Raw genomic sequence first — 17,633 nt, 5'->3', positions numbered from 1 at the left:
CGGAAGTTTGCACTCGGTGACTCCATCTCAAGGATTTAAAGTAATTGGTGTAAGATGGTACACTCTGGCTGCACTAATACATTGCTTTTAAATCTTTGTGGGGAGAATAGTAGAGCAATGGGCTGCAGCCTGAAAGAGGGAGACAGAGGTTTCCACACCACACCCCAATGTCAGCCCAGAGGTCAGTTGTGGGAGAAGGTGTGAGGAGGACTGCTGGTGAGAGGAGGAACTTTTTGAACTGGGGCTCGTGAGGTCTCTCTCCATCTCCCTCCCTCACCAGCGTGCCACATTCTGTCAGGTCTGTGCAAACAGAGGGCAGGAGGGAGGGAAGGAGGGTGGAGGCCAGACTCCTCCACTTCACTCTTCTTGCTCGCCTGCGATAAAGCTATTTTCTATCAATCTTGCAAACCTGGGTTCAAATAGTATTTCAAGTCTTTAGTCCCAGAAATGCATACCCCACCCATCTGACACTCTAGCCAGGCAAACATTGAGTATTTGAAAGATTTCAAATATGATTTGAACACAGGTGTGGTTTCTGGGATTCTCTGTCGGTATCAGCACTGTTCTGGTGAGAGTGTGAAAGGAGAAACACTTGGGAGGCAAGGACAGACAGGATGACAGACAGACACCTTTGTGAGATGGACAAATAGACACACACCTCTTACTACCCCCTCATACTGCATCTGGGAGAGGAGGCCCTCCGACTGGCCACGCGGAGAACACTCCTCCTGCTTAATGTAGGACACTGGAGGGAGGGAACGAACAGGGAAGGCAAGTGAAGTGGGACATTGGGACTGTGACATCAGGTGTGAATGTGCTCAAACATTGACAATATGCTTGTCTCTCTCTCATGCCAATCTAATAGCAGAGAGAGGACATTAGATGATGATAGACAGTATCCACACTTGCATACCACTTAGTATGAATAAATGTATTGAAAGTAGTATGCTAGTTTGGACAACGGAACGTGGGTCGGGGGGTGCATGTGTCATCCAGACTGGCTTGTCTTACCAGGTTTGGTGGGGTCCTGCTGCCTGGGCAGGCCCAGGGATATGGAGCCCACTGAGCTCTTTGCAACCTCTGGGCCACCGTAGACAGCATGGGATGACAGGTACGTACCAGGAGTTCCCTGAAATAGCAGGAACAGACAGGTCAGAATCAGGTCAGGGTTGCAAAATTCCAGTTGGAGGATTCCCTCCCTGCTTGTTCTCTCCTGATTCTGGGAGTCCATCAACAGGATTTCTGAAAACCTTAAAACTTTCTCGGGAATTATACAGCAGAGAAATACAGGGAAAGTGCAATGTACACAAATAAAGGTGGATCCAACGGATGTGAACCAAAGTTTGCTCTTTGGCATATTGGCTAGTAAACGTTACTAAATACAGAGTACTGTCTGCTACAAAGGCAAATAGCCTTATAGGTTTCTTATTAAATAATTATCACACAACAAATACTGTTAGAGTATGACTGGTTGAGAAAGAGAGAACATACACTGCTCAAAAAAATAAAGGGAACACAAAAATAACACATCCTAGATCTGAATGAATGAAATAATCTTATTAAATACTTTTTTCTTTACATAGTTGAATGTGCTGACAACAAAATCACACAAAAATAATCAATGGAAATCCAATTTATCAACCCATGGAGGTCTGGATTTGGAGTCACACTCAAAATTAAAGTGGAAAACCACACTACAGGCTCATCCAACTTTGATGTAATGTCCTTAAAACAAGTCAAAATGAGGCTCAGTAGTGTGTGTGGCCTCCACGTGCCTGTATGACCTCCCTACAACGCCTGTGCATGCTCCTGATGAGGTGGCGGATGGTCTCCTGAGGGATCTCCTCCCAGACCTGGACTAAAGCATCCGCCAACTCCTGGACAGTCTGTGGTGCAATGTGGCGTTGGTGGATGGAGCGAGACATGATGTCCCAGATGTGCTCAATTGGATTCAGGTCTGGGGAACGGGCGGGCCAGTCCATAGCATCAATGCCTTCCTCTTGCAGGAACTGCTGACACACTCCAGCCACATGAGGTCTAGCATTGTCTTGCATTAGGAGGAACCCAGGGCCAACCGCACCAGCATATGGTCTCACAAGGGGTCTGAGGATCTCATCTCGGTACCTAATGGCAGTCAGGCTACCTCTGGCAAGCACGTGGAGGGCTGTGCGGCCCCCCAAAGAAATGCCACCCCACACCATGACTGACCCACTGCCAAACCGGTCATGCTGGAGGATGTTGCAGGCAGCAGAACGTTCTCCACGGCGTCTCCAGACTCTGTCACGTCTGTCACGTGTTCAGTGTGAACCTGCTTTCATCTGTGAAGAGCACAGGGCGCCAGTGGCGAATTTGCCAATCTTGGTGTTCTCTGGCAAATGCCAAATGTCCTGCACGGTGTTGGGCTGTAAGCACAACCCCCACCTGTGGACGTCGGGCCCTCATACCACCCTCATGGAGTCTGTTTCTGACCGTTTGAGCAGACACATGCACATTTGTGGCCTGCTGGAGGTCATTTTGCAGGGCTCTGGCAGTGCTCCTCCCTGCACAAAGGCAGAGGTAGCGGTCCTGCAGCTGGGTTGTTGCCCTCCTACGGCCTCCTCCACGTCTCCTGATGTACTGGCCTGTCTCCTGGTAGCGCCTCCATGCTCTGGACACTACGCTGACAGACACAGCAAACCTTCTTGCCACAGCTCGCATTGATGTGCCATCCTGGATGAGCTGCACTACCTGAGCCACTTGTGTGGGTTGTAGACTCCGTCTCATGCTACCACTAGAGTGAAAGCACCGCCAGCATTCAAAAGTGACCAAAACATCAGCCAGGAAGCATAGGAACTGAGAAGTGGTCTGTGGTCACCACCTGCACAACCACTCCTTTATTGGGGGTGTCTTGCTATTTGCCTATAATTTCAACCTGTTGTCTATTCCATTTGCACAACAGCATGTGAAATTTATTGTCAATCAGTGTTGCTTCCGAAGTGGACAGTTTGATTTCACAGAAGTGTGATTGACTTGGAGTTACATTGTGTTATTTAAGTGTTCCCTTTATTTTTTTGAGCAGTATATATTTTTCTTATTATTTCACCAAATAGAACATACAAAACACTTCAGCCACACCTGCTCTGGGTGCCCACCTTTGTGGGCCTAACCAGGGGGCTGGCTGGATCTGAACCCTCACCTGAGGGATACGGGTCTTACCTGGGAGATGGAGCCGCCCTGGATAAAGGAAGGCTTGTCTGTGGGTTTGGAGGTTGGAATGAGTGGAGGAGGAGATGGAATGTTGGCAGGTCGGCTGTGTCTGGAGAAAGTCACGCGGACTCCATCAGGCAGGCTCTGGACCACCTGGTTGGGAGCTGGCTGGAGCACTAGGAGAAAAACAATACAAGTTCAAAAGTGACACCATCGATCATATTATTTAGCATGAGCCTTGTCTAGGATACGGTGAAGGGAAGAGAAAACACAAAAAAAGTGTGTCAGGAAAAGAAAATCCAGAGGCACTGAAAAGTTAAAGCATTTAACATTTTTGCAACCCCCCCAAAAAATCTATTTATACCTATTATGGACATTCTCAAAGAAAAATGATTGTACCATTTCCTGCAGTTTCCACAGATCAGTCACTGTACAGTACTGCAACTAAATTCAGGCTAAATTGTTTCTCATTCTCAGCCAGTGCATCATTCACTACTCTTACCAACAGCCTATCTGAGTGCATGGTGATAACATTGAGGCAGATTTCCCAGACTGAAGTAAACAGTGAAGTAAACAGTGAAGTAAACACAGTACAGTGAGTCTGGTAGCTAGAGTTAAAAGGCTGAAGCCGACCTAAACCTGATGTAACCTCCCTGCCTCCTGTCTGTCTGTACATCTGTGGGAATAGCCTCAGGGAGCGATATCTGGCTTGTCTGAGTTCTACCCTGTTAGTGAGTCACGGTGACCGGGAGTGACCTGCCTTGAGGAAGCAACCCCCGCTCCCTTCCTCCCGACAGTCTGCCCGCCCTCAGTGCCCCTGCACTTTACAAAATCAAACATTTAAATTTGTCTGGGAGAGTACCTACAGCAGGCACAGACGTCAGCATCCTGGCAGCTCACACAGAGATAAGGAAACGAGCTAGTCCATGACGGAATACTGATAAAGCCTTACTGCAGCCAGGCTCTGTGTGTAAGTAATATTAACATTCATTCATGATAGGGACAGACAGTATTTTAAGGCCAGTTACAGAACAGCTTAATCTACTCACAGAGAATCGGGAAAGAGAAGGGGGGGGTGGAAAAAATAAGGCCAACTGTACTGTAAGAGCTTTAGCCAATGGAAAAAGAGTTGGCAACAGCACAAACAGTATGGGAGCAGGCTAGCTAAACGGTAGAGCTAAGGCCACATGGGGGAGGACAGAGCAGACGGCGGTTACCTGGAGGCACGCTGTAGCGGGAGGCGTTGGGGTCGTTGGGCTGAGGAGAGGCCTTGCTCATGTCCCTGGGAGAGAGCCTGTAGGGAGAGCCTGGCCGACCAGACTGGGCCTCCTGCTCCAGAGCCATCTTCATTTCATAAGGCATGTAGGGGAAGGGCTTACCTGAACACAACACAGAACAGAGACATATGAATGAAAACACTGTCACAAGATAAATGTCGCACACAAATAGATGAACAATCAGAAGATGAAACACAACCCGAGACGATTTTATTATACATTTCAAATCAACAAAATAATAGGGTCTTGGCACAGATTCACAGTTTTCACACACACACAAAAAAGCCCATCAGCCTGCCTTACTGCTCTAACACGAACTGCGATTTCCAAGCGTCTTCAAATATCGCATTGCGGGACTACCCAAAAACCTTTTTAGCTCTTAAAAAGGTGATAAAAGCTTTGGGTGCCTAATCACGCACTCCCCCCCCTTCACACAAAATATACCATTCAGACTCCGAAACAGGGTAAGCAAATGTGTCCTTTGTGGCCGAATGACTCTACCCTTTAAAAATAGGAGCCGCTTCTCTGTCTGTCTGTCTGTCTGCCTGAGGGAACTAACTGTCCTGCTCTGACACGCTCAAGTCATGCTCCTTCAAAAGTCGACCACAGAATCCCTCTCTTCTCCCAGAGGCATTTCAGGAAAAACAAGCTTTCCCTATCAGAGCTTTTAGCTTTCATGTTCGCATTACGTGTAAAATGGGGTCAGCTAACATCTTGTTCTTGTTCTGGTTCAGCAGTCTGAACCGGCTCGCTCTCCTCTTTCCTTTTTTGACGCTGAACGAAAGCGAATGGGACTGAAAAATGCATAGGCTATAAATAGGCTGCTGTTGGTTGAGAGGCTCAGGGAGGTAGGGGCTTGGAGGGGGGATACCAGTGTGTATGTGTGTCCTCTCTCTTACCCTCCCTGTCCAGTACAGTGGGGCTGTGGGTAGTGAAGCGCGGGCAGTTGGGAGGTTGTCTGCTGTGCTCGGGGTCGGCCTGGTCCTGTCTCTGTTTATCCTCCGCGTGGGCCGACTCGTGCACCGCCTTGATCTGGTGCTGGAACATGGCAAAGCCACTGAGGGGGGCTCCCATGGGCATCCCGCCAGTGCTGAAAGGACCCACCTACAGAAGGAGGGTGAGGAGAGACGCCCCTGTGAGGAAGACTGGAGGGGGACAAGCTCTGTACAAGTAAAGTGAGCAGCTGATGCATTGTCCTCTAACCCTGAAGTCCTATATACAATCTAGAAGTAGATGTTGATTGGACTTCAGAATGAGAAGAATAGTCTAACACATGCCTTTAAACCATCCCCGGAGAAAGGGTAAAGTACATTATTAGATGAATGAAATGTAAAAAATGACAGTTGTTAGATTGGATTGCTTTTGTGTTTTGCACACATATCTCTGCCCCAGTGCTTAAACAGGTGATCCAGTTTGTCTGACTTCATCCCATAAGAAATGGAGAGACAGAAGCTCCATAGAAGAAGCAATTAGAGGGAAAGAAAGGGACATCAGAAAACAATTTGACAGTGTCAGCACATTAGCATGATTGGACTACCGGTAGACAACAGATGGGCACAAGTTCATTGATTTAGATCCCTGCAAACACATTGATCAACTGATTGATTTAACATTTCTATGGAATTAGAAGAATCCATGAATTGAATTGATTGATTTACAGGTTGGTTGGAAAAGTGCGGGGGGATGATGGACTCACTTGACGGGTAGGTTGGTCTAAACAAGACATGCTTTCACCCTGTTGCCTGCCTCCGTATGCCTGCCTCTCCGAATGGGCATATCTGATCATAGAAAAGTGTGGGTTGCTATAGTGACTGACCATGGGCGGGATGGCAGCGGTGCGCTGCTGGAGCTGCTGCATGTTGAGGTGGGCCTGCTTGGCCGTGGACATCAGCACTGAGCCGGGAGGGCTGAGCAGCGAAGGCTTGTCCATACTAGAGAAAATCCTGAGGACACAGGAGAGCGGGGGAAACAGGAGAGCGGGGGAAACAGGAGAGAGGGGGAAACAGGAGAGCGGGGGAAACAGGAGAGCGGGGGAAACAGGAGAGCGGGGGAAACAGGAGAGCGGGGGAAACAGGAGAGCGGGGGAAACAGGAGAGCGGGGGGGAAACAGGAGAGCGGGGGGGAAACAGGAGAGCGGGGGGGAAACAGGAGAGCGGGGGAAACAGGAGAGCGGGGGAAACAGGAGAGCGGGGGAAACAGGAGAGCGGGGGGGAAACAGGAGAGCGGGGGGGAAACAGGAGAGCGGGGGGGAAACAGGAGAGCGGGGGGGAAACAGGAGAGCGGGGGGGAAACAGGAGAGCGGGGGGGAAACAGGAGAGCGGGGGGGAAACAGGAGAGCGGGGGGGAAACAGGAGAGCGGGGGGGAAACAGGAAAGCGGGGGAAACAGGAGAAGAGAGAGATGGTGAGACACACTGATCAGAAAGAGTCGAGGTAATGATTACAGGAGTTAGGATAAAGGAGTCCTGTATGAAGCGATTCAATTACCACTAATAATATCAACCATTTACAACCTTAATAATTCATCCAAATAGCTTTGTTTTTAAAGTCTGAAACAAGAGTTCTTAATCCCCATGATGACCACCCTGACCCACCTCTGTCTCTCGGGCTCAGCGTCCACATCCTCATCTGCACTGCAGGTGGCGCTGGAGTCATTGTCTGAGTGGTGCCCCTCTCTCTGCTCCTCTCTCTCCCCATTGTCCCCCTTCTCCTTAGCCGAGTCAGGCTCCACCTTCACCTGTACCTCAGTACCCCCGGGCTTCATGTCCACCTCCTGGGGCTCGCACTTGGGGTGCACCTGGCCCTCGTAGGCTGCCCGGGCCCTCTCCCTGTCCTGATCCTCCTGAGAGTCAGGGTCTCTGGACTCTCCGTCCGGGCTCTTCTCCAGCTTGACCCTCAGCTCCCCGTAGGACGGATCCTGGCCCTTTCTATCGCTGGCCTGGTCCTGATCAGACCGCTGGCTCTCTGACCCTCCAGCAATGTCTCCTGTCTGGGACTCTCCTCCGGCCTTGGAGGGGTCCACCTGGGACGGGGACGGGGCGCTTTCTGTGTCTGAGCTGTTCTCTCCACCTGTATGAATAAAAAAATGTATGTAAAAAAACGTGTCGATGCCAAGATAAATCTAAAGACAAAGCTTCAGTCCCCTTCCCTCAGCATTCCTGGCTATGCCCAACCAAGTGGCCCTCTCCAATCTGCAGGCAGTTACACCAACTAACCAAGGCCTTGAGGACAGTTTGGGTTTCCTTGGGAGACAATGAGAGCTTCAGGAACAACAACACATAATATAGTGACCTCCTGTAGTGTAGACAGAACTTTATAACTATCTGGCAGACTGGAACCAGATAAGGCAATCTTTCAAACTGACATGACCCAAGCATTATGACATCCAGTGACTCAGTGACACGACTAAACATAACAGATAGCAACACCCCCACACACATGCCAACCAACCAGCCAACAAGCAACCCTTCCTCCACCTCCTGCCTACCCCAGGCCTACACCACCTGCCTTGGAGCATGTTGCATAGTTGGTCGTCCTCCGGAGGGGCAGAGAGAGAGAGACTGCAAGGGTAGGGAAAGCCTCTCCTACCTCCCTGTCAGGTGAGGGGCTAAGCTCAATTAAACCACTTCACTTTATCACAGACAAAACCTGGAGGGAGATGGGCTCCACTCCAAAAGAGAGAAAGAGGGAGAGGGTTAGGGAAAGAAGGGAGCAGAAAGAGGGGGTGAGAGAGATGGCCAAGAGCTACAGTCAGTGAGTGATAGGTCTGTGATAAAACCGGGGAGAGAAGGCTCTCCTAAACAATGGAAGTCATGACCACATTTACAGCCAGGACGAAATAGAAAGGTCCCACAGTTAATCTGGCCTCACACTCATTAACCTATCACCATAATTGGCAGGGCAAAAAATTTGAATATTCAAAACAGGCTCTTTCTGCCCTGTTACGGCAGCCGATACAAGGGCATTTTAGGACTTTTAGGAGTGGAGAGAGTGAGAGAGAGAGTGGAGTGGAGTGGAGTGACGGGGGGTCCCACGGGGGACCAGTACAGAGAAGAAAATGTACGATATGTATGCATTCACGACTAAGTCGCTCTGGATAAGAGCGTCTGCTAAATGACTAAAATGTAAAAAAAATGTAAAAGAGAGGCAGAGGAGAAGGAGAAAGAGAGAAAGGGTGATGGATCGAGAGCAGAGAGTTGTGGGAGAAGGGATAGGAAGAGAGAGAGTGGGAGAGGGGTAAAGAGAAAGCGTAAGAGAGCAAAGGAGAGAAAGAGAGAGAGACGGGGAGGCCCTGCAGATGAAAAGAGTGGGGCAACACTCAGCGCTCCATGCAGCACACTTTCTTGACTTTTTAAAGCCAAGGAACAGTTACATAACCCAGGCCCAGCAGTCAGAATTAGTTCACATCTTTTATGTCTCGCTTTTCTCCCTCCTCCTTTTGATCCCTTTTTCTCTCTCATTAAAACTACAGACAGTAGCGAGAAAATACTGGGGCTCCTTTGCCATTAATTCAAACGTAATTCTCACAAGACAGAAAGTTCAGGAGGCTCTTCCTGAAGTGGACTCACTCTTACAGATCTCTACACTCTTCCATAGAGAGACACTTCTGTAACTCTGTCTCTTTTCCCCTTGCTCTTTCTCTCATTCACATTCACTACTGGATTGAACATTCTCTCAGATCAAATGTAAATCAAAACCAATCAAATCTAATTCTTAGCTATGATTGTGTGTATATTTGTGCTGTGCAGACAGTGTATGTGTGTCTGAATGCGAGGATTCATCGTGTTTGTGAGTTTGGATAAACAGAGGGATGGTGTGTGTGACTCTGGTGTGTGTGTCAATGTGTGTCATCTTTCTGACTGACCGTCACTATCCTCTGGGTTTTCATCGTCGTCAGCTGAGGCCATGCTCTCGCTCTGAGACGGGTCCCGATCACCCCGTGCCCGCCGGGTGTCCTGAAGAAACACACAAACATTATACAACAGAGTACATCCACTTCACCGTCCGTTTGTAATACAGAAAATACATTAAACATAGTTTAACATTTATAGATTAAAGATGGTGACAGACATACATGTTCTGATATAGAGATTACAGAAACCAAACCACTTCATATTGTACCTGAACACGGGTGTATTCATTAGGCACTAAACTGAAGAAAATGTACTGAAAAAGGGAGGGACTCCCTGGACTTGTCCCGACGACAAGATATGCTTATTTTTGCTTGCCTTTGCAAATTGTTTTAAAACAACCATGATATTTAATTGTGTTGAGTATTGCTGTACCTGCTTGTGTTGCTGGAGCAGGTTGTCCAGGTTGTGCCGTCTCTTGTAGTTGAAGTAGAAGTTCTTGCACTGAGCCTCGCTCTTGGTGCCCACCATCTTGGCAATGGCTGGCCAGTTACGCCCATGCTCCACAAGGCCTGGCAGAGAGAAAAGAGACTGGGTTGGGATCTGAAACTAAAACTGACCCAGATTTAGCCTAATCATTGAACCTTAACCTACTACTGAGTGACACCGCCTCACCTGGTAAAACTCTTAACTACTGATCTCTCTTGTTCACACGCCCAGTTGTACAGTCACCCCAATGATCCTTGCTGCCATGGCCTGGAATTCTGCCCCACCTTGACCAGCACTAATCTAATCAAACAATCAGCTTTGATGAAGTCTTAATAAACTGTTTAAGACAGACAGACTGCGCTTTCAGAGAGGTGCATTGGACTGGAAGACCGACAGCAGATTACCTTTGACATTCGGGTGTCTCTCCTCCCTCCCTCCCCCTTTCTCCACTGCACCGTTGAGCTAAAGGACACGGGCACTTTGACAAATCACCTCAGACTGGAGCCCAGTGGAGGACAAAGGCAAATTACAATACCATCTAAATGAATGAGGAGAACGAGGACACTCTTGACAGAACATTTATTGAAACGTTTGGAGTCACTTGTATAGAGACTTCCGTGTGGAAGTATCAGGTGAGGAGTACTTCAGGCTCATTGACTGTAAAACAGTCTCATGATCTGATATGATATTTAGTAATAGTTCCTCACAGTCCCCTCAGGAATAAACAATACACTAGCCCATTGAGAAAATATACTGTATAATACACCTATACTACATGTACGCAACATTGGCATCATCCATCCACCCTAAAACACAGCTCTTCACATCCCTTACTTAGTTTTACAGTAGTCATCGTAGTACGTGTCTTTCCTCAAAAGGATTTCAAAAAACTTAAGTTGTTGCAGTTGGATTGATCCCTAGTACTCATCATGAGGCCTACCACTACTACAGCAGTACCACACCAAGACCAAATCAGCCAACCCCCTCCTCACATGTCCAAACCCTGTAACAGCTCACATGAAGATGGAGCAGAAAAAACATCTAAGAAAAAAAGTTAAGAATAAGAGGGGGAAGGCCCCTCTCTGACCCGTCCAGCAGTAAACTCAACATACACAAAGCTGAAAATGAAAAAAAGAAAATGAAGCAGAACACCGTGCCAGAATCTAAAGACGTCATGTACACCATGTCTCCGTCAGGCAGCCCAATTAATAAAAGTTCTCCTAACAAATATATGTCAGCTTTTAAGAGCTCCCCCTCGGTCCCATGCTTCCCATCCGGAACAGTTTGTGCATATATTATGACAACATTTTGAGACGTCTTTGTTCTTTCTTGTCTTCAGCAAGGGTTTTTCCGGCTGTTCATGCACACTAAATCTTTTCTCAAGGCAAGCCTAAGTTCTGTAGCCAAAGTCTACAACCCTTCAGAGATTAGTCAACAGTACGGATTCTTCAATTAAGTGTTTGTCATTGAACGAGAGGCTAATCGTTTTCATGCAAAAAAAAAATAAAAAATCCCTTGAGAAATACTGCACCAAACATCTTAGTTAGATGTAAAATTGCTCGACTAAGAGCTCCTTGGCAAAAAACGACAAAATTAACATATTTCTTGAGTTATCCTAGATTAATTTTGACTATGTTGAGGAAGTGTATATTGGCTACAGTGTCTGAAGATGGGTACTATTGCCGCCTTTTTCAAGTTTTTCAAGCGAAGGTCTTTTAACCTAAGCTAGCATATGGAATTGTTTTAAGGTCACCAAGGATAATTTAAGCGATTTGATTGAATTTTAAGGCCCCTTGAAGTATATAAAAAAAGATTATTTAATGAAACACTGAATTTGGCCTAACTGCTATTAGCCCATACGAACGCATTGAACAACAGATTCACTACATGGAACAACAGACATGTCTGTCCTGTATCTGAGCAATATAAGAAAGATAAGGGATTTAAAAATATATATTTAAAAATATTTTTTTTATACCTGTATTTAACCCCTTATTTTTGGCACTAAACCATCTCCATTATTATTCTTCCATAAAAAAAAAAATTTAAACTGGTACTGGGGGACCTTCAGACAAGGCTTGTGGGCATCCTTTCACCTTTCCACAGGAGCGTCATATTACTGTGTGGCCCAAACTGTTCGGACACCACAGACAGAAGTTGGCAGATTAGCTGTACCTGCTTCAGAAGGCGCTTGTGGGGGTCATAGAGCAAAATGGGGAACACTATCGTGAGAATGAGTCTCACATCCATCCATATTTGTAGGCCAAACCGTTCGGACGCTACAGACGATTTAGTGAAAAGACCAATATTTGGGATGTCTCATGGTCTGACAAACAGTGCTCTAGCTCTGCCACCTTTCATCCGCAGATGCGGAAGTGCGGCATCGACAGATGCAGTGGATTGAGATGCATCCGATGCAAAAAAAATGCTCTCTCTAGCTTAAAAATTGACGGATTTTTATGTTTTATTATGTTCATTAGATGTCTTTGGGGCCTAGGAAATCGACTATAGGGGGTAATTAAGGGAGTATGTGAGCATACTCACTCGGCTAAGCGCCAGCCGATCCGAAGCATGCGGAAGACTTAAGTCTCTCTCGCTCTCCCTTTCCACCATAGACTACACTGACAAAGCTAGAGTGCTGGGAGGTAGCTATGGTCCGATGGGGGTTGGGGTTATGGGTCAACCACACATGGACGAGTGTGTGATGCAACTGGCGAAAGCTGAAACGCTGTGGTGCATCCACATTCAGTAACTGCATGAAATGAAACACTCAATCTCAAAAGGAGCTGTTTTAGATAAAAAAGGCTTCAATTGTAGAGCAACTTCAAAATAAGTCCTGATCCAGAAGCCTGACTGTGTTTTTGTGAATAATATGATCTTTAGAGCAAGCCCAAACTGTCACGCTCTGTCACAGAGCAGAGCCACTGCAGTTAGATACCAGAAAAAAATATCCTTGCTCAAACAACTCCATCCTGCTTCCCCCTTAAAGTCTTCACCAGCCAGGGGAGTGTCTGAGAGTGAGAGCTTGTATGGGAGCAAATGATGAGGAGAGAGAGAGATCAAACTAGAGAGCGAGAGGGTTGAGAGTGAAAGAACGCGAGGGAAGGAGAGAAACGGTAAATTAAGAAATAAAAACGAAACGCTACCTTTTTTGGCAACCTCCATCTCCTCCTCGGTCCAGCGAGAAGTCTCACCGGTTTCAATGTTCGCGGCGGCAGCAGTTCCTAGTGCTAAAGTCACAGAGAGAGAACAGAAAGCTCCATATTAGCCCACAGAGATAGTACAGTGTAGCTCGGTCCGCTTCTCAGCAGTCTCCTTCTCAATGCTGCTAATCAAATAATCTGTTTACATTCAGAGGCTCGCTGCTGAGGCCTGCACCTCACACTCCCTCTCTTTCCCTCTCTCGTGTTCTCTTGCTCTTTCGCTATCTCCCTCACAACTAGAACGACCCCCTCCTCCTGTCCCTCCCTCTTTCCCTCACAAGGGGAGGGCCCCGTGTCAGCTGATCTGGCTCCAGACAGCATAGAAGTAGAGAGACGCACCTCCCACCCTCCAACCTCTTTGGGAAACGGCCTTGGACAAAGACAAACAGACAGACGGAGAGAACATCCCGACAACAGAGACAGACAGACTGACTAAGTAACCACTCCTCTCACTGCTACACTGCCACATATCCATTAACCACAAACACACGTCTCTCTCTCAGTATCAGCCTGTCCACACTGACCCCTACCTCCCCTTCATCCACAGCCAAATTCACAGAACAACACACTCAATAAGGGAGGATGGGCTGATGGAAGCTGGGGCTGAGAGAGAGAGTGAACCCTGGCCCACTACTCCATGGGACCCATAGAGATTGCGTAAACTTTTTCCACATTCTGTTGTGTTTGTTGCGTTACAGCTTGCATTTAAAATTGATTAAATTGAGATTTTGTGTCACTGGCCTACATACAATACCCCATAATATCAAAGTAGAATTAAGTTTTTACACATTTTTACAAATGAATTAAAAAATTAAAAGCTGAAATGTCTTGAGTTAATAAGTATTCATCCCCTTTGTCATGGCAAGCCTAAAAAAGTGGACTCACTGTGTGCAATAAGTGTTTAACATGATTTCTGAATGACTACCTCATCTCTGTACCCCACACATACAATTCTTTAAGGTCCCTCAGTCGACCAGTGAATTTCTTACACAGATTCAACCACAAAGACCAGGGAGGTTTTCCAATTCCTCGCAAAGGGCATCTATTGATAGACGGGTAAAAATTCAAAAGCAGACTATGAATATCCCTTTGAGAATGGTGAAATGTTTAATTACACTTTGGATGGTGTACCAATACACCCAGTCACTACAAAGATACAGGCGTTCTTCCTAAGTCAGTTGCCGGAGAGGAAGGAAACCGCTCAAGGATATCACCATGAGGTGACTTTAAAACAGAGTTTAATGGCTGTGATAGGAGAAAACTGAGGATGGATCAACAACATCGTAGTTACTCCACAATACTAACCTAATTGACAGAGTGAAAATAAGGAAGCCTGTACAGAACAAATATTCATAAACATGCATCCTGTTTGCAATAAGGCACTAAAGTAATACAGCAAAAAAAAATTGTCCTTTTAGTCCTGAATACAAAGTGTTTTGGATTTGCCCCAAACGTTACAACACATTACTGGATACCACTCTCCATAATGTTCAAGCATAGTGGCGGCTGCATCGCGTAATGGGCATGCTTGTAATCGTTAAGGACTGGGGAGTCTTTCAGGAAGAAAAAAAAAGGAAAAACTGAATTGTGCTAAGCATGGGCAAAATCCTGAAGGAAAACCTGGTTCAGTCTGCTTTACACCAGACACTTTACACCAGAATTCACCTTTCAGCAGGACAATAACCTAAAACACAAGGCCAAATCTTCACTGGAGTTGCTAACCCAGAAGACTGAATGTTCCTGAGTTAGTTACAATTACAGTTACAATCTACTAGAAAATCTATGGCAAAATGGTTGTCTAGCAATGGTCAACTACCAATTGAAAATCATTTTGAAAATAATAAATGGGCAAATGTTGCACAATCCAGGTGTGGAAAGAGCTTAAAGACTTACCTAGACAGACTCACAGCTGTCATTTTTGGCAATGGTGATTCTAACATGTATTGACTCAGGGGATTGATACATATCTAATCAAGATAGTGTTTTATTTTTCATAAATGTTTTACAAATGCTAGAATTTCTCTTCCACTTTTACATTTGAGTATTTTGTGTAGATTGTTGACAAAAAAAATTACAATTAAATCCATTTTAATCCCACTTTGTAAAAACATTTTGAAAAAGTTAAGGGGTGTGAATACTTTCTGAAGGCACTGTTGCTGCAGTATGAACCCCTGACATAGGACTTTTCTTTCTCTCGAGGAGATCCACGCCAAGACGGCTGCTAGTGAACGGTCTAGGGCCATACATAGTCTGTTAAATCTACTCAACAAATGATAGCTGAATCGCTACTTCCGTCCCATGGCACACTCAACTCACATGTTCGCCTAATCCACCCGGCATTCCCCCGTTCCCCCAACATGCCTGTTAAGATCCAGGGAGGTGGTCAGGTCATTAATCTTGCCCTGCTCTTTGAAGAGATATGGCGAGACCGAAATGGCCCCCCCATTCCCTATATAATGGTCTGCTTTTGACCCGGCCCATAGGGCTCTGGTCAATAGTAGAACACTACATAGGGAATAAGGGCCCATAGGGCTCTGGTCAATAGTAGAACACAACATAGGGAATAAGGGCCCATAGGGCTCGGGTCAAAAGTAGTGCACTGTATAGAATAAGGGTGCCATTTCAGACATAGACATTGTATTTATAAATCTGAGTGGGAGGCTAGAACAGACTGTCTGACATTCAGCACACATACATCATAAGAAGCTTTCAGAGCAGCACAAGGACTAGGCTGAGGTACAGCTGAGAGGAGCCATGTCAACGTGTCCATCCTAGACGCCACACTCTATTGTCATGGTGATGATGGCTAGGGTATACGCTCGACTCAGACTGAGCCCTCTGGCTGGGTTATACAAGCGAGAGATCGGAGGTATTGTGTTGAGGAGCAAAAACAACAATAACAACAACCTGAACCTGGTAGGTATTCAACGAGATGAAATTGCAGATAGAAATGTAATGAATATAGCTGATTCCTTATTCAACCAGACCATTTTAGTAGTTCTAAACAATAAAATGTATATCTGAACAGACCCCAGTTTTTGCCAGGCAAGCAAGTGCATATCCTATCAGGTGTGTGTGTGAAGCGTGGTGGTGTTTTTCTTGAAGCTCAGTGGCATGACATTTACATTTGAGTCATTTAGCACAGGGGCTCACAAACGTTTTCACTCAGGCCTGTCTTCCAGCATTTGGGAACATCCTGCGCACCCCCCCCCCCCCCCCCAACGTCTATTTCTATGGGCACAAGCACTGTTCCTGACAAACTGTTCACACACCTCGTTGGTGGAGAGAATTTAGCATGTTTAAAGCTAATTTCCTGTAATTCTACACAGTTTATCATGGGGTGCAAATAATCTTTTGGAGTTTTAAAGCAACTTTTCTTGCAATTCTATACACTTTACCATGTCTAATATGTATTCATGTGATATTTGAGTGACAAAAAAAATTACAACAATATCTATGGGCTTAAAAAAATACAAAAAAAAGCATTAGCTGACATGGGCTAGTTGTTCTGGACATTTCTGACAAGTTATAAATAGCTCTCTAAGGTATGCAACTAACATGACAAGAAGAACTGATTGCACTACCCAATTTAGAAATGTACACCTTGTGCATTCTACCGTGTGCGCCCCCCTGCCGACCCCTCGCGCCTCCTTGGTAACTTGAGAGATTTGTTTATGACAGTTGCACTGTCATACTTTCAGAATTGTTTGGCGAGCTATGCATAGGAGGCCTGCGAGCTACTTGTAGCTGGCGATCGACCTGTTGGAGACACCAAGCGCCACACACACACTTGTTCATACATCCATAGCCGAGGTTCAATAACTCGAGTGGACGCAAATACCACAAAACCAGTAAACCACCCTAGTAAGTGTAAAAGTCTCTTCCTCCTTTATCTGTTTGAGATGCACCTTTGTAAAAAAAAATATATATATAATTAGAGGGGATGGTAAAAAATGTGTAGAAAGGCTGAGGTGCTTACCTCCTCTGTTAGGGTCCATGGGAGCTCCACCTGGTGCAGTTTTGGTGGGCTCTCTAATGGCCTTCTGTGTAGTAGGCTCAGCTTTGGGGGGCTGAGGAGACTCTGCAGGCAGGGCAGGCTCAGGGGCGGAGGCCGGCGGTAGTGGCTCCTCGGTCGCCACGGAGGCAGCCTCATTGGCCATGGAGCGCGTGGTGATCCTTCCCTTGCGCAGGCCCTGGCTGTTGGCGGTCTTTCTGCCGCGCGGCGTGCTCTGCTCCTTTCCGTCCTCGTCTTCCCCACCGTCACACTTGTCTTTGTCTTTGCCGATGTCCCTGAATGAGATGGGGGCAAAAGGTTTTACCTCAGCATGGCTGGTAGCATAGCATCAATAACACATAATTACCACTGTGGGTCAAGGGGATTCTGCAGTTTAAAAGCATGAATGACAGTACGGTTATACATTTTTAGGCACATTTTGACATTCAATTGATTTATATTCTACTCAAATCCTATCCAATGGACATTTCCAGAAACTGTACAAGCCTATTGTTTTGCACAGAAGAACGCTTAGGAAAAAGCCATTTGCAGAGTCCCATCAACTGGATTTAAAAGTACATTTTCATTAGCAGGTTTGTTTTACAGGCACTTGCAACGAGGCTGCCTCTCATTTGG

At 46.3% G+C, this 17,633-nt stretch overlaps 1 protein-coding gene across 8 annotated transcripts in view; it reads right to left on the bottom strand.

Moving 5' to 3' along the window:
• Positions 1–17,633, bottom strand: part of ncor1 (nuclear receptor corepressor 1) — a 121,982-nt gene that overhangs the window by 20,456 nt on the left and 83,893 nt on the right. For 7 of the 8 annotated variants that reach the window (XM_082960352.1, XM_014137923.3, XM_082960354.1 and 4 more), the window contains 11 exons: positions 16,983–17,293; positions 12,947–13,030; positions 9,747–9,883; positions 9,326–9,416; positions 7,056–7,530; positions 6,160–6,406; positions 5,363–5,567; positions 4,404–4,565; positions 3,196–3,362; positions 1,012–1,129; positions 659–745 (listed from right to left, as the gene is read on the bottom strand). In XM_082960352.1, coding sequence (XP_082816478.1) covers positions 659–745; positions 1,012–1,129; positions 3,196–3,362; positions 4,404–4,565; positions 5,363–5,567; positions 6,160–6,406; positions 7,056–7,530; positions 9,326–9,416; positions 9,747–9,883; positions 12,947–13,030; positions 16,983–17,293 — 2,084 coding nt within the window. The remainder of the gene's footprint in view (positions 1–658; positions 746–1,011; positions 1,130–3,195; positions 3,363–4,403; positions 4,566–5,362; positions 5,568–6,159; positions 6,407–7,055; positions 7,531–9,325; positions 9,417–9,746; positions 9,884–12,946; positions 13,031–16,982; positions 17,294–17,633) is intronic. The other variant, XM_082960355.1, reaches the window with a different exon arrangement.

Source organism: Salmo salar, chromosome 13, assembly GCF_965601325.2.
Source record: "Salmo salar chromosome 13, fSalSal1, whole genome shotgun sequence".
NCBI classification, from domain to species: Eukaryota; Metazoa; Chordata; class Actinopteri; order Salmoniformes; family Salmonidae; genus Salmo; species Salmo salar.
The sequence above is the reverse complement of the archived record's forward strand: the minus strand, read 5'-3'. Positions and strand labels throughout refer to the sequence as shown.